Raw genomic sequence first — 14,005 nt, 5'->3', positions numbered from 1 at the left:
ATAGTGGGAGACTTCAACACACCACTCTCATCACTAGACAGAAAGAACCACAAATCAGAAACTCAACAAAGAAATAAAATAACTGACAGAAGTTATTTCTCAACTGGGTTTAACAGACATCTATAGAACATTCCATCCAAACACAGAAGAATATACCTTCTTCTCTGCTCCACATGGAACCTTCTCTAAAATCAACCACATACTAGGTGGAATAACAAACCTCAACAGATACAAGAGAACTGGAATAATCCCCTGTATCTTATCAGACCAACATGCTTTAAAATTGGAATTCAACAACAACAAAAATCGCAGAAAACCTACAAACTCATGGAAACTGAACAATGTGCAATTGTACCACACCTGGGTCAAAGAAGAAATAAAGAAAGAAATTAAGGACTTTCTAAAATTCAATGGAATGATGACACATCATACCTGAAATTATGGGACACCTTGAAAGCAGTGTTACAAGGAAGTTCATTGCACTAAGTGACCATATGAAGAAAACAGACAATAGTCACATTAGAGAATTAACAGCACAACTGAAAGACTTAGAACAAAAAGAAGCAAACTCACCCCAGAGGAGTAGATGCCAGGAAATAATCAATTTGAGGGCTGAAATCAACAAAATAGAAACCAGGAAAACAATACAAAAAAAATCAATGCAACAAAAAGTTAGTTTTTTGAGAAAATCAACAAGATAGACAAACCTTTATCCAAACTAATGAAAAAGCAGAGAGAGAACATGCAAATTAACAAAATCAGAAAAGGGGAACATAACAACAGACACAAAGGAAATCCAGACAATTTTCAGGTTATACTTTGAAAGCCTGTATTCCACAAAATTTGAAAATTCAAAGGAAATGGACAAATTACTGGATAACTATCACTTACCAAAATGAAATCAAGAACAGACAAACAACTTAAATAGACCTATAACCCGCAATGAAATAGAAGCAGTCATCAAAAGTCTTCCAACCAGAAAAAGTCCAGGGTCAGATGGCTTCAGTGCAGAATTCTACCAGACATTCAAGGAAGAACTAATACCAATACTCCTCAAATTTTTCCATACAATAGAAACAGAAGGTTCATTGCCAAACTCTTTTTACGAGGCCACAATAACCTTGGTACCCAACAAAGACACAACTAAGAAATAAAACTACAGACCAATATCCCTGATGAACATCGATGCAAAAATACTCAATAAAATACTGGCAAACCAAATCCAAGAATACATCAGAGAAATCATCCACCATGACCAAGTAGATTGCAGGGATGGTTTAATATATATTTGAATTCTAATGTTAGGTTTGTATATTTCTAGCTGTGAAATCATGCTCATGTGTTGACTCTTGTCATCATCATATAGCAGCTTGTCTGTAGCAAAAATACAATATTGTGTGATAGTACTCATCACAGTTTTCATCTTGCCAGATTTCTTATAGTTACAAACCCTTCTACATTTACATTCTTGAGTCACGAGAACTAAAGCTCATCTCTTATAGAGAGTATAAGACCAAAATACTATTTACCTGAATTATATGTTCTTATTTCTCCCATTTTGTTAAAAATGATTGATTGTAAACTACAAGTAAGGCAGGGGAAAATACTGAATTTTTTTTTTAAGAGAGTATTTTTCAGATTAGCCTTGACCATTTTGGAATTCACTATGTACACCAGGCTGGCCTCGAACTTACTCTTTCTACACAGCCTGAAAAACTTTTTCTCTGGAGTCTTAAGTTCAGAATGATGATACTGTAGAGTTTTACCTTTGTCCCTTGCATTTTTGCAGAGATACTTCACATAGTTTCCTGGATTCCCTTTACTGCCTTCTTGAATTAATATTTTCAGTATACTTTGAAACATAATCATATATTTTGCTGACTTTGAATCATACAATTTCTTAGTGATTATTCAATAAATTATAATTTACAGCTTGATTTATTGCAGTTTTCTCCAGGATAACATTAGCCTAATATTTATAAAATGTAGGCTTTTCTCTCCCTCACAGCCATTATATCTGTATATAATAATGTAATCTATATCTGAAACATGTCATACATCTAATAAACTATAAAGTCACTATACTAAACAGTTAATGTTTTATAGATTGTGAGATTAGAAAGAACAATATCTTTATAAAATTACTCACATATTACTGTTTCCAACATTCTCCCTTTTTTCCACTAAAAAGTGGGTGTGGTGCCACCTGCATCCAGCCTGACATGTTTCCACTAGAATTTCACTCAATTCTTACTGATTTGAACATGGCTCTGGCTTCCTTCTAAAGAATAGTCTTGTTAGGTGTAGAATTTTAATTGACAGGTTTTCATTTTCTTTTGTTTTTTATGAATATGTCAGTATCTTGCCTTCCAACATCTGGCAGTTTAGATGAAAGGTCAGCTCTTGAGTGCAGTTTTCTCTGCTATAATGAGTTGCTTGTCTCTTCCTACCTTGAGATTTCTATTTGTCTTTTTCTTTATGCAATTTTACTTTCAGTGGGTCTCTTAGTATTTCTTTTAATTGGAGTCTACTGACATATTTACAGCCATGGAATTTTATGGGAATTTTACAAAAATACCTTACCAAATCCTTTATCCTCTTTCCAATGTACATGTGTATCCATTTTTCCAAATGATTACTAAAAAGTCTCATTTTTCAGGTATTTTCATTGAGTACTCACTGAACATGTAAGAAAATATGTCTTAATATAGAGACTGAAGTCATATAAACCACCCAATTCTATCAGTAAGCATGACAGGGGCCATGAATTCATGGAAGTTCACAGTTCATCTATCTTTTGACTATTTCTATTACTAGGTAGTAGACATGGTGTGTATGTAGCACAACAATGTAATGACTTCTCAAATATTAAGAAGTAATAAATGTGTGGCAATAATTTTTAAAGCAATCTATAGCTATGTTAACAATTATCATAAGGCAATAAATACAAAATAATAAGTTTATATATATAAATTTATTAATAAAAGCTTATGAAATTGCAATATATTTTAAATTAGCCAAGAAACATTTAGGTGAAGAATGCATTGCCTTTGAACAAATCCTTCAGTTAAAACCTTTGTTTCCTAACAAAATGTATCACGAAGGACAATTAATTCATCTCTAGGCCTCATCTTCTTCTCTGCTTAGAGACATTTATACTGACAAAGTAACTCGGGATTGTTGAGAGAAATATATGAGGTAACATGTTTAACAGCATGGCCAAGTAAGAACTGAAGATGTACACAGGAATTTTTAGTCAACTTTAAATATTCAGAGATTTTTATTTCAAATGATAGTACTAGCCCTAATCTTTTACCATCTGGAAAAACCCACAGTAGTATCAACAGTGTCCTTTACACACACATGCTGTAATGGGACATGAATTTATAAGAGTTTATAGTGCTAAAATATTTCTTTTAAACCATTAATAATATTCCTTATGTCTGTTACTGCAAAAATTAACATGAATTTCTATAGAGCCTTTTACTTAACAGCCAAAATTTTGTAAATGGAAGAAAAAAAAAAACTCCATGAGTCTAGACTGTGATTCTAAGTAAGTTTATGTAAACTGACCCAATTGTTATTCTTTGTGAGTCTGAGTAATATGATGGGTGTCTACGAGCTAATATCAACAAAAAAAATTGAAAACTGTGGATCATGGACTTTAAAACCTATAAAAATAGTGGGTTTCTTTAATTTGGTTAATTTTAAAGATTAAAATTTGTCTTTTCAATCAAGTAGTTACTTTCTTAGCTGGCTGAATTTGAAAAAGTTGTATTTCATCTTATTTTGTCAAAAATATACTTAAGATTTGATGCACTTGTATTTAAAACAATTTACAAGGGATTAGATAACAAACCCTACCTGAATGAATTTTTAATTGCTTAAAATTCCCTGAAATTGGCTTCACGTTTTACCTTGCCAGGTTACTAAAGATGCTAACCTCATGTAATTCTCACAACACTCCCATGTTAATACACAGATAAGTATTATCTCTCAGGTGCAGATTAGGAAGTTGAGACTTAGGGCAATTAACTAGTCCTTTATGACACAGTTTCCCAGTAAACAGAAGTTTAACTGGAGGCTGTTATGAAAGTGTTTATTCAAAGAAAATGCACTTTAGGAGAAAGTTAATTTCAGAAATGAAGAAACTGAAGGCAAAATGAGTGAAGTATTTGCTTGAGACCACAAGGCCTAACTCCAACCAGGACAAAACATTTACTCAAGCAGTGTTTTGCCAAGTCTCAACTCCTCCTTTTTCTTACTTAAAACAGTCTGTACAATTGTGATAATATGGGTTTCTGCCTCAACAGCAATGCAAAGAGGATCCAGAATGCATTCATGCATTTGGTTGTCGTTTTGAGGTCTACTACATGACAGACAGTTCACCAGACTCTGCACCACTAATTACTTGTTGGTGCCTTTTGAAAAAATTGTCTGGAAATTCCAGCTTCTTAACTGGTAAAATGAAGATGATCAACCTTCCTCAGAACATTGAAATAGGTCATGTTCCTGAATATGACTATCATGGTCTTCAATTGGAGTGGAATTGTTCTGTGATCTCAACAGCACCACTGTGTAAACAAATGGCACATAAATACCAGGTTTCAAATTTGACACTTTCACTGAGCTCCCTAAATTTTATTAAGAGGAAAGGAACAGCCAATACTATCCCCACTACATAGCATATCTCTCTGCTAAGTTTTTGAAGGGGAAAAACATGCAGTCTCTTCAAATGTCTCTGTGGAAATGACAAGAATAAAAATCTGGAATGAGTTTAACAGTATTTCCCCAAATTCCTATCTACCTGGAACTTTAGAGTTTGGCTTTACTTGAAAAATATCCCACATAAATGTAATTAAAGAACCCCACACTTGACTAAGGAAGGCCCAAAGCACAATATCTGGCATCTTTCTAAGAAGAGGGTGAGATACAGAGGAGGAGGCCTTGTAAGCCCGGAGGCAGAGGGCTGAGTACCATACATACACATCAAAGGATCCCAAGAATTGCCAGGAGCTGGCCAATGACAGCAAAAAGCAAGTGCTTTTCACCTGCAGCTTTCATAGGGAGCCTGGCTTGTCAATGTATATGTATGTGGGTATGTATGTTTATATGTATACATATATACCTATATTACATATGTGTGTATACATATATGTGTGTGTGTGTGTATGTGTGTTTATCCCTTCCAAACCTTTCCTTGTGCTCATGACCCTCTGTTAGAAGTACCATAAGCTGTGAAGATACCATACAAGGATTCTAAATTAAAATAGGAAAGCTGATCTTGGCCACGGTTATTTTAAGCTGCCATCAAAGACATTGTAAGCTTCAAAATATCTAAACTAAAGTTAAGCCACTACATGCACTCAATCTCAGCAAGATAAAATTCAAAATCTTATCTGGAGACGCAAATCTAAACAAGATTAGAGTTGCTAGGCATTTCCACTTGGTGTGAAAATTACGTTAAAGCCTAAGTTCCAAGGTAATGCAGTAAATGGATAGCAGACGCTTAAAATCCACTTCCCTGAGCACTGTGCTCTCCAGGCTCTCAATCTTCATGCTGCTGACATTTTGTGAATGATGAATTGGCCAGAGTAGCAGAAAAGAGGTAAACTCAAATTCTGGCTCTCCTTCTCACTGACCCAGCCATAATGCTCACTCTGCAATGGAAAATTAACCTTTCCCAAGTGTCACGCCCTCCCAAAGGTTTCATGTTCTAAGGTATGATACACAATACAAGTTACTACGCTTGTATTTCTCTCTCTGTGATTTACAACAAGCCCAGCATCAATAACAGCTGCTGTTTCCATACATAAAAGGCAAAATATAGACTGTGAAAGGCCAGAAGAGAAGTCAAGAGAGGATCACACTTCTAAAACCGATCCATTGTTTCATTCTTATTATCATCATGACTTCATTTTATTCCTACTGACAACAGAGGACATAAAGAGATGGCTCAAAGGTTTAGAACACTTGTTGCTTTTAAAAGCACCCAAGTTTAGTTCCGAGCTCTCACACTATGGCTCACACCAGGAACTCCAATTGAAGGATCTCACTCCCCTGGGGCCTCTACAGTCACTAAACACTAACATGGCATGTATACCTATATGTAAGCAAACATTCATACACATAGAATATAAATAAATCTTTTTTAAAAAATATCACTCAGAAGTCAGACATTCTTAGAAATATAAAAATACTGTATTTAAAGAAAACACAATGTCATTTTGTGATAGGTTATCCCAGGCCTCAAGAATTCTTCCACAACTGTCCATTATAGAAACATTCAAAATGTGAACTTCAAGAATCCTCAGAAAATCAGAAGAATCATGTCACTATAGAAAGTTCATAATCAATTGCAGGAGCCAACACCTACCTTGTACAAATAAGGTTTCTAGGGCCCCAAACTATAAAATGGTATTGTGGGATAAATTGAGCCCTTTCCTAACAACAACCGCAAAATTGGATGCTGAAGTCTGGCCCCAGTACTTTAGTATGTGGCAACTGTGAGTCTTCATGGAAGGAACTAAGTTAAAATGAGGTCCTCAGAGTAGGCGCTCTAATTCAGTATTATCAGTGTCCCTAGAGAAAGAAGACAATGGTATACGGAGAGTCACAGAATAAAAGCCCAGAGTCACAGGGACAAGGCACCTATGTATTAGACAAAGAAGGATGGTAGGACAGATCATGTATCTCAGCTGTAAGAAAGGGTGTCATGGTATCTTGGCTTTGGCATTCCAGCATCCAAAACTATGAGGTAATAACTACTTCTGGAAAATGCAGCACCTAAAGTATGCTGTCATCGAAGCCTGACAGCCTTCTCGGCAGTTTGTCTTCTATTGTATAGTGATGAAATAAGAAGACACAGCCAAGACCCAGAATTCCAGACTCCAAAATCCACTCTATAGCTTACCTTGACTAACAGTTAACCTCTCAATTGCATAGAAAGTTCTTGTCCTTTAAACCAGTGGACTTGCTTTTACATCTGCTCTGATTTCTCCTCAGCCCTCTACTGCTGCCTTCTGTACCTCAGGTGCCAGGGCCATGCCTTTTACACTTTAGATCTTCCAGGGCATTGACCCAAATAAATCTCTGTTCTAAACTTAACAAAATAAAACTCAATATTCTATGATTTTAAGGGTCTTGCTAAGTATGTTTCTATTCAACTGCTGTACATTCCATCTCCACATCATTAGGTATTTTCACAGATGTCTCATGAACTCAGAACTCAACCTGTACAAACCAAACAATACCCACCTGCTGTCACATGACCAGCCACTAGTTGAGACCACCTTATGAAAATCATCCCTGCTCCTTGCACTGGGCAAAGGCACTGAGTTTCGACTTCTGCTCATTTTCTGGAATGGTCTAGACAGTGTCTTCTCCATGAGGTAATTTCTAGTTCAAGGTCCAGCCCACAGTTTAGCACACTTCACTAATAGAGAACCTTCCTGAGAATCCACAATACTTCAGAAATGATTTGGCATTTATATGGCATTGTATGTTATTCTTTGAGTTATTATTTCAATCTTCTGCCTGCCACCTGGATGACAGATTCCTCAAGAGCACCATCTGTATCCAATATTCCATCTTATTTACTGACTCTAGCTTAATGATTCTCTGTAAGGCATTCAATAGCTGTTACAGGGAGGGTGTCACACAAGGTCACTAACCCCATTAAAACTCTACATATGAACAGAAGGGGAGGGAGAACATTTCACATCCCAGTAAGGACTGTAATGGAAATGAACAGGGCTATTGGCATGGCCAACTGCACACAGGTGGGTAAGATAATACATAGCTTCTATTTTAGTCAGGGTGGCTATGGGAAATTTCTCTGAGAAGAGAACATATGAGTTTTTGGCTGGTACCTCAAAGCAATCAATGAAGGGCTAGACAGTGGCAGAGTGTATGTGAGGGCCCTGCAATGGAACACTGTGAAATTGTTGAAAGGAACTCAGTCAGAGTGCCAGGTAAAGACTTTTAAGGGGGGGCATTAATAAAACATGGGTTACAGTTTTAGATTAGAGTAATTTCAAAGTAACGAAGAAACAGTAAGGGTGACAAAGCAGGAGAGAGTATAATGTAAAAGCCACTGCAGCAATCCAAGGAAGAACTGATGATGACTGGGGTGCAGTGAGCAAGGAGACTGGTAACAGCTGTGGAAGACATAAGCTACCGTTTAGAGATGTAACCACTAGAATACATATGACTAATTTGGGTAAGCAGTGCTAGACTTTGCTGTTACTCATGTACAGAGAATACTGCATGGTATGTGATGGACCAGATGGACCATCACAATACGTTTGGATATACATTTTAGGTAATTTGTTACACCAACCTTACTTGGTGGTGACATCTTATTCTTCTTTTGCTTTTTCTTTCTTTTTTTGTTCCGTTTGTTTTTCTAGACAGGGTTTTTCAGTATAACAGCACTGGCTGACCTGGAACTACCTCTATACATTAGGATGGACTCAAACTCACAGAAATCCACATGCCACTGCCTTCTGAATGCTGGAATTAAAGATGTGCATTGCCAACGCCCGGTGATGTCTTATACTTCTTAGAGGTTGTTGAATTCAAGGGGAAGTCCCAAGTAGACTGATGGATGTATGAAATGGACATAAAGACCAGGTCTTCACTAAGTAAATACATGTATGGAAGCCAACAACATACACCTGCTTTTTAAACTTAATGAAATGAATAGGAATGGGTGTGTATTAGAGGAAAACCAGCATTTTTCTCTCTGTAGGTCCTACAAACCTAAAGGGCAGCACAAAGCAATGAGAAAAACAATTTGCCTAGAGTCTCTGATGTTGCAGAAAAGATGCTTCAACCATGTGCAATCTGCTAAGAGGTTGAACAAAAAAACAAACAAAACAAACAAAAACCCATAAAAGTGAAAGCTTGGTACATAATAAAGAGGCAATGAATACATTTTCTAAAGGTTTCAGCTAAATGGCAATGAAAAAAGTCAAACTGAATGAAGGGAAGAATAAGAAAAGAAAATAAAAGGACAGAATGCGCTGGCTACTTTTACGACAACCTGAAACTAGCAAGAGTCATTATGGAAAAGGTATTTTCAGCTGAGAAAATGCCGCTTCTGAACTGGTCTACAGGCAAGTCTGTGGTACACTTTCTTGACTGATGATTGAGGTGGTCAAGGGGTGTAAAAGAAAGCAAATCAACCAGCCACGAGGAGCCAGTAGGCAGCATCAGCTATTGCCTCCACACTCCCATCCTGCTTGAGTTCCCTACCTCACGTCCTAAAATGATGAACTGTAACATGGAAGTATGAGAAAAATAAATCCTGTCCTCCCCAGGTTGTCTTTGGTCATGGTGTTTTATCAAAGCAAAGAGGAAGAAGAGGAAGACGAGAAGGAAAACACACAACCATCATCATCAAATGACAAACAAATCAGATAATGACAAGAGTATATGTACTTTGTCAATGACTTCACAAAACTAGGTAGCAAACACTGACACATCATTTGAATCAGCAGAAGATGTAGCTTTGATCCCTTTGAAGGGAAAATGAACTGAGGCCTTAGGTAAGGGTGATTTGCATTTTTAATATTATTTTTTCTTTCTTTAATATTTTTTATTAATGTACATTGGTGTTCTGCCTGCATGTGTATCTGTATGAGGTTGTTGATGCCCTGGACCTGTAGTTACAGACAGTTGTGAGCTGCCATGTGGGTGCTGGGAATTGAACCTGGGTCCTCTGGATGAACAGCCAGTACTCTTAATCACTGAGCAATCTCTCCAGCCTAATTTGCATTTTACATGATACAGAAGTGAAGCGCTAATCCTAAGAGTTATGACAACAAACTGAAAAATTCCCATGAATAATATGACTCTCATTTAGAAGAAAAATCCACCTATACATAAATGAACAAGGCAAAAGACAGCTCAACCTTATTTCACAAAACTAAAGCCTTATACTTAGAATCTACTGTATTATGAGAACATTTAGAAAAATAACAATGGGAGAATAATACAACATACATAATACTAATCTATAAAGGGAATGAGACAACCAATGCAAAGTAAAGGATAAGAACAATGGTGGTATAGAATTTGTGGTAGTGCCCAACCAAAGACAGGTCCAACTTGAGGCCCATAGCACAAAAGGGACACTGCCTGGATGGCCAGAAACTGGAGGCTGGACAGCACCGATAGCTAGGATAGAACCAAACATCACACACACACACACACACACACACACACACACAGAGAGAGAGAGAGAGAGAGAGAGAGAGAGAGAGAGAGAGAGAGAGTCAATGAAATGGAAATGACTACTATCATAGTCTGCTCTAATCATAGATTGGTACTTAGCCCAATTATCATCAGAGAGGCTTCATCTATCAACTGATGGGAGCATATGCAAAACAAATATTCGACAGAGCTCAGAAAACCCCCATGGAAGAGGGGGAGGAAAGACTGTAGGAGCCAGAGGGGTCAAGAAGAACATGGCCCGCAAAATCAATTAATCAGGACTCAAAGGGGCTCACAGAGACTAAAGCAACAACCAGAGAGCCTGTAAGGGTCTGAGCTAGGTCCTCTGTATATGAATTCTGGGTATATAGTTTGGTATTCTTGTGTGTCTCCTAAGATTTGCAGTGGGGCTGTCTCTGACTCTTTTACCTGCTCTTGTGATCCTTTTCCGCCTACCGGTTTACCTTGTCCAGCCTTGGCATGAGGGTTTATGCCTAGTCTCACTGTAACTTGTTATGTAGTGTTCAGTTAATTTCCCTAGGAGGCCTGCTCTTTTCTGAAGGTAACCTCTGGGGCAGAGGTTATGTCAGGAAGAGAGACTAGGAATGGAGGAGGGTGAACACGATTGGAATGTAATATATGAGAGGAGAATTGAAACAACAAGAAAAGGAGGAAAGAAAAGGAAAAAATGAACAAAAGAAAGAATGAGCAACAAGGTAAGGACAATCTTGCATTTTAAAGAATTTCCTTTAAATTTCATCAATACAGAATAATGTTATTCTGAGATGTGCTTTAGTAATACTGCAAATAGAATCATACATAAAAAATCCTCCAGTTGCCTAGATAGCCCGCCATGAATTTCTCCCCTACAAATCTGAATATAGAAAGATGGTCTGGTCTTGTTTAATATGCCTTGTTATGATTGTAGCAGGTAGTGATATTTTTTAATTTCAGTTTACACAATCAAATGAGACATTTAATAACATAACTGTAAAGCTCAGCATGTCTGGAGATACAGCACACTTACCATGCTATGAACCCCACCTAAACACAGAATCAAAGAGAGCACAGAGGGCCTACCTTCCCTGATGGCCGTGAAAGGTGTCCCCTCTTCCTCCTGCAGTCTGATCACCTTTAGAGCCACCAGCTTCCCATTTACCCTGCAGGAAACCAAAGAACAGGTGAAAGGGATTGCAGAACTCTATCTGCTATGGTTTGGATTATGGCCCTGAAATTTCTGATCTATACAATTATGCATTGAGAATGTCAATGACTCAAATATTCTGCCGCAGCCATATTGACTTCAGGAAGGCTGGGTTTCCTAGATCATTGTGAATATTCACAGTGTAAATATACTTGTAATAGGTTAAGGTAGAATGTGATATTTTTGTGATTTAGTTTTTCCCTTCCAGTGAAATTAAAGTCCAACAAAACCACTTGACAATGATTCTCAGTTTAATTAAAAACAAAGCAGTGGCATGAATATTTTCCTTTGTTTCTCAAACTGCATTTTCACTCTAGAATAGTGTTATTTAATTCCAAGGACAGAAACTTGACACTCCCACTACTTTCATCTCTCACCCCACCACATCTTTCCCAGTTTTTAAATAAGAGGTCCTGAAAATTATATTTCTTCTGGTTGTGTTTTATATTGTGGCATACCATCAAAAATTTTATGAATAGGGGCCTGGAAAGTTAGCACTGGCTGCTCTTCCAGAGGACCAGCGTTTACATCCCAGCACCCACACAACAACTCACGACTATAACTTCAGTTCCAGGGTCCCAGCACCCTCACACAGGCACACAGGCAGGCAAAACACCAATGCACAAAAAAAAAAACAAAAATAAATAAATATACTATAAATGAATATACTATCACAAATTACAAAATACATAACCAAAGCAAATAGTTCGTTGAAACACATTCTGCATGTGTCAGCTCTAATCAAAGGTAAGATTACACTATGGAGACCGTTATCCAGTCATTCCGTTACTATCAACATCAGAGATCTAACTATATATTCTGGTCCTCTTCATTGCTTCATTTTCTACTTTTACTAAGCTTGATGGAATATCTTATTTACTTGCCCTGTTTATTAAAATGTTTTAAAGGAGATAGTAAATGTAAAAAGTACAAAAATAATTAATGAAAATCAAAGCACCCTGACATACTCCTCTCACCTCCCAACTCCCATCCTCTGAAGCCAATACTGACTGCTGTTCAGATATACTCTCATGTCTATTTTCATACATAAAGTATATGTGTATATGTTTACATCACTGGCACGCGTATACATATACACCTGCAAAGTACAGAAAGCCACATACAGAAATGTTGGTATATGATACATAGTATACTGCATCCCCTTGTATAACTATAACATAATTTCATACTAGTCTTCAGCTAATGGTCATCTAACTCATTCACAACGTTCTGCTACGACAGGATTTAATGATATCCTTGCATAATTTACCCATATTTTTAAAGATGTAACAAATCTGCCCTCTCCCCACCCCCCCCAAAAAAAAGGCCAGAACACACACAATTTCAAGTATTTTTTATGAAAATTCAAACTTCTTTGTACATAGCAGAAACCAATTTACGTTTCGTATAGCAACAACCACAGTTCCCATTCCTTTCCTGCCTCCTCTATGTTACCAATATTTGGTTTGCTAAACTTATAGGTCAGCATGGTTTCTTATTATAATTGTGATTGCTACCAGAAATCTTCAGGGTATCCAAAGTGGAGAGCTCATGTGACCCAGAGAATTCTGTGTCTGAGTCTGAAATAAGTATGTTAACGTCTTTAAAGTAAATAAGTAAAAATTTAAAAATCACAATATCTAACTAATGTTATGAGTAGGACTAACTTATGTTTGTTCAAAATACTGTCCCAGAAGGGAAACCCAGAAGCCAAAGTTTTCAACACAATCCAACTGCTACGTGGCATTTCTCCCTATGCTCACTGACACTCCACTGTTACTGGTGATGGCAATGGGATAGGGACATCTTGCTACAAGGCTTCACCATGTGCAGTCTTCCTCCTGGAAGTCACATTCTTGATGCTTTGTCTGTATCTCAGCTGGGAGGCAGGCCTAACAATTCTCTGCTGGGCAAACTCCTCTTCTGAGTGCATCATCACCTTGACTTTCCCAAACCTGTTTGTGCTCTGGGTACCCAGGTGCAAGCATCAACAAATGCCTGCTTGTGCGGTTCAGCTGGCTTCACAGCCTGTGATCCTCACTTTGTGCTTGAGAAGCCTTTGGCAGGGATTGAGGCTGCTATGCAGTCAGAGCTGACATCTGCACAGACTTCTCAGCCCAGTTGAGCTCATCAGTAGCTCCCACAGGAGGCAGTAACTGATTCCAGGAACGCCTTGGAATGTTCCCCTCATTTACAGACATTTTCCTCTCACCCATAAAACACAGACACCACCTTCTTCCCACAAAGCTTTCCACTTCCCTTGGGAAGCATTAAACTGTATGTACTAGGAACTAAATTCTGGAATATGGGATCTCAAGCTTCTAAAGGCCATGCACTCCAAACAGGCCCTGGGACCATGAAACAAGACTAGTCCTGAGCACACTGAAAACAAAGGTGCCTTTACTTGACTTAACAGTTATTCCTGAGATGCAAGTCAGTGTGGTGGCTTGAATAAGAATGGCCCCATAGGCTCTTATATTGAACGCTTTGTCTCCAGGGAGTGGAAGTGTTTGAAAGGAGAAGCATCAGGAGCTGTGGCCTTATTGGAATAGGTATAGCTTTGTTGGGGGAGTGTGTCACTGG

At 37.7% G+C, this 14,005-nt stretch overlaps 1 protein-coding gene across 4 annotated transcripts in view; it reads right to left on the bottom strand.

Annotated features, from left to right (window-relative positions):
* The window catches only part of LOC127214182 (cyclin-dependent kinase 14), a 294,998-nt gene that overhangs the window by 104,981 nt on the left and 176,012 nt on the right, over nt 1–14,005 (bottom strand). For all 4 annotated transcript variants that reach the window (XM_051174586.1, XM_051174587.1, XM_051174588.1 and 1 more), the window contains one exon: nt 11,299–11,378. In XM_051174586.1, the coding sequence (XP_051030543.1) occupies nt 11,299–11,378 (80 nt within the window). The remainder of the gene's footprint in view (nt 1–11,298; nt 11,379–14,005) is intronic.

The sequence above is a fragment of the Phodopus roborovskii genome, unplaced genomic scaffold, assembly GCF_943737965.1.
Source record: "Phodopus roborovskii unplaced genomic scaffold, PHOROB, whole genome shotgun sequence".
Taxonomy (NCBI): Eukaryota; Metazoa; Chordata; class Mammalia; order Rodentia; family Cricetidae; genus Phodopus; species Phodopus roborovskii.
The sequence above is the reverse complement of the archived record's forward strand: the minus strand, read 5'-3'. Positions and strand labels throughout refer to the sequence as shown.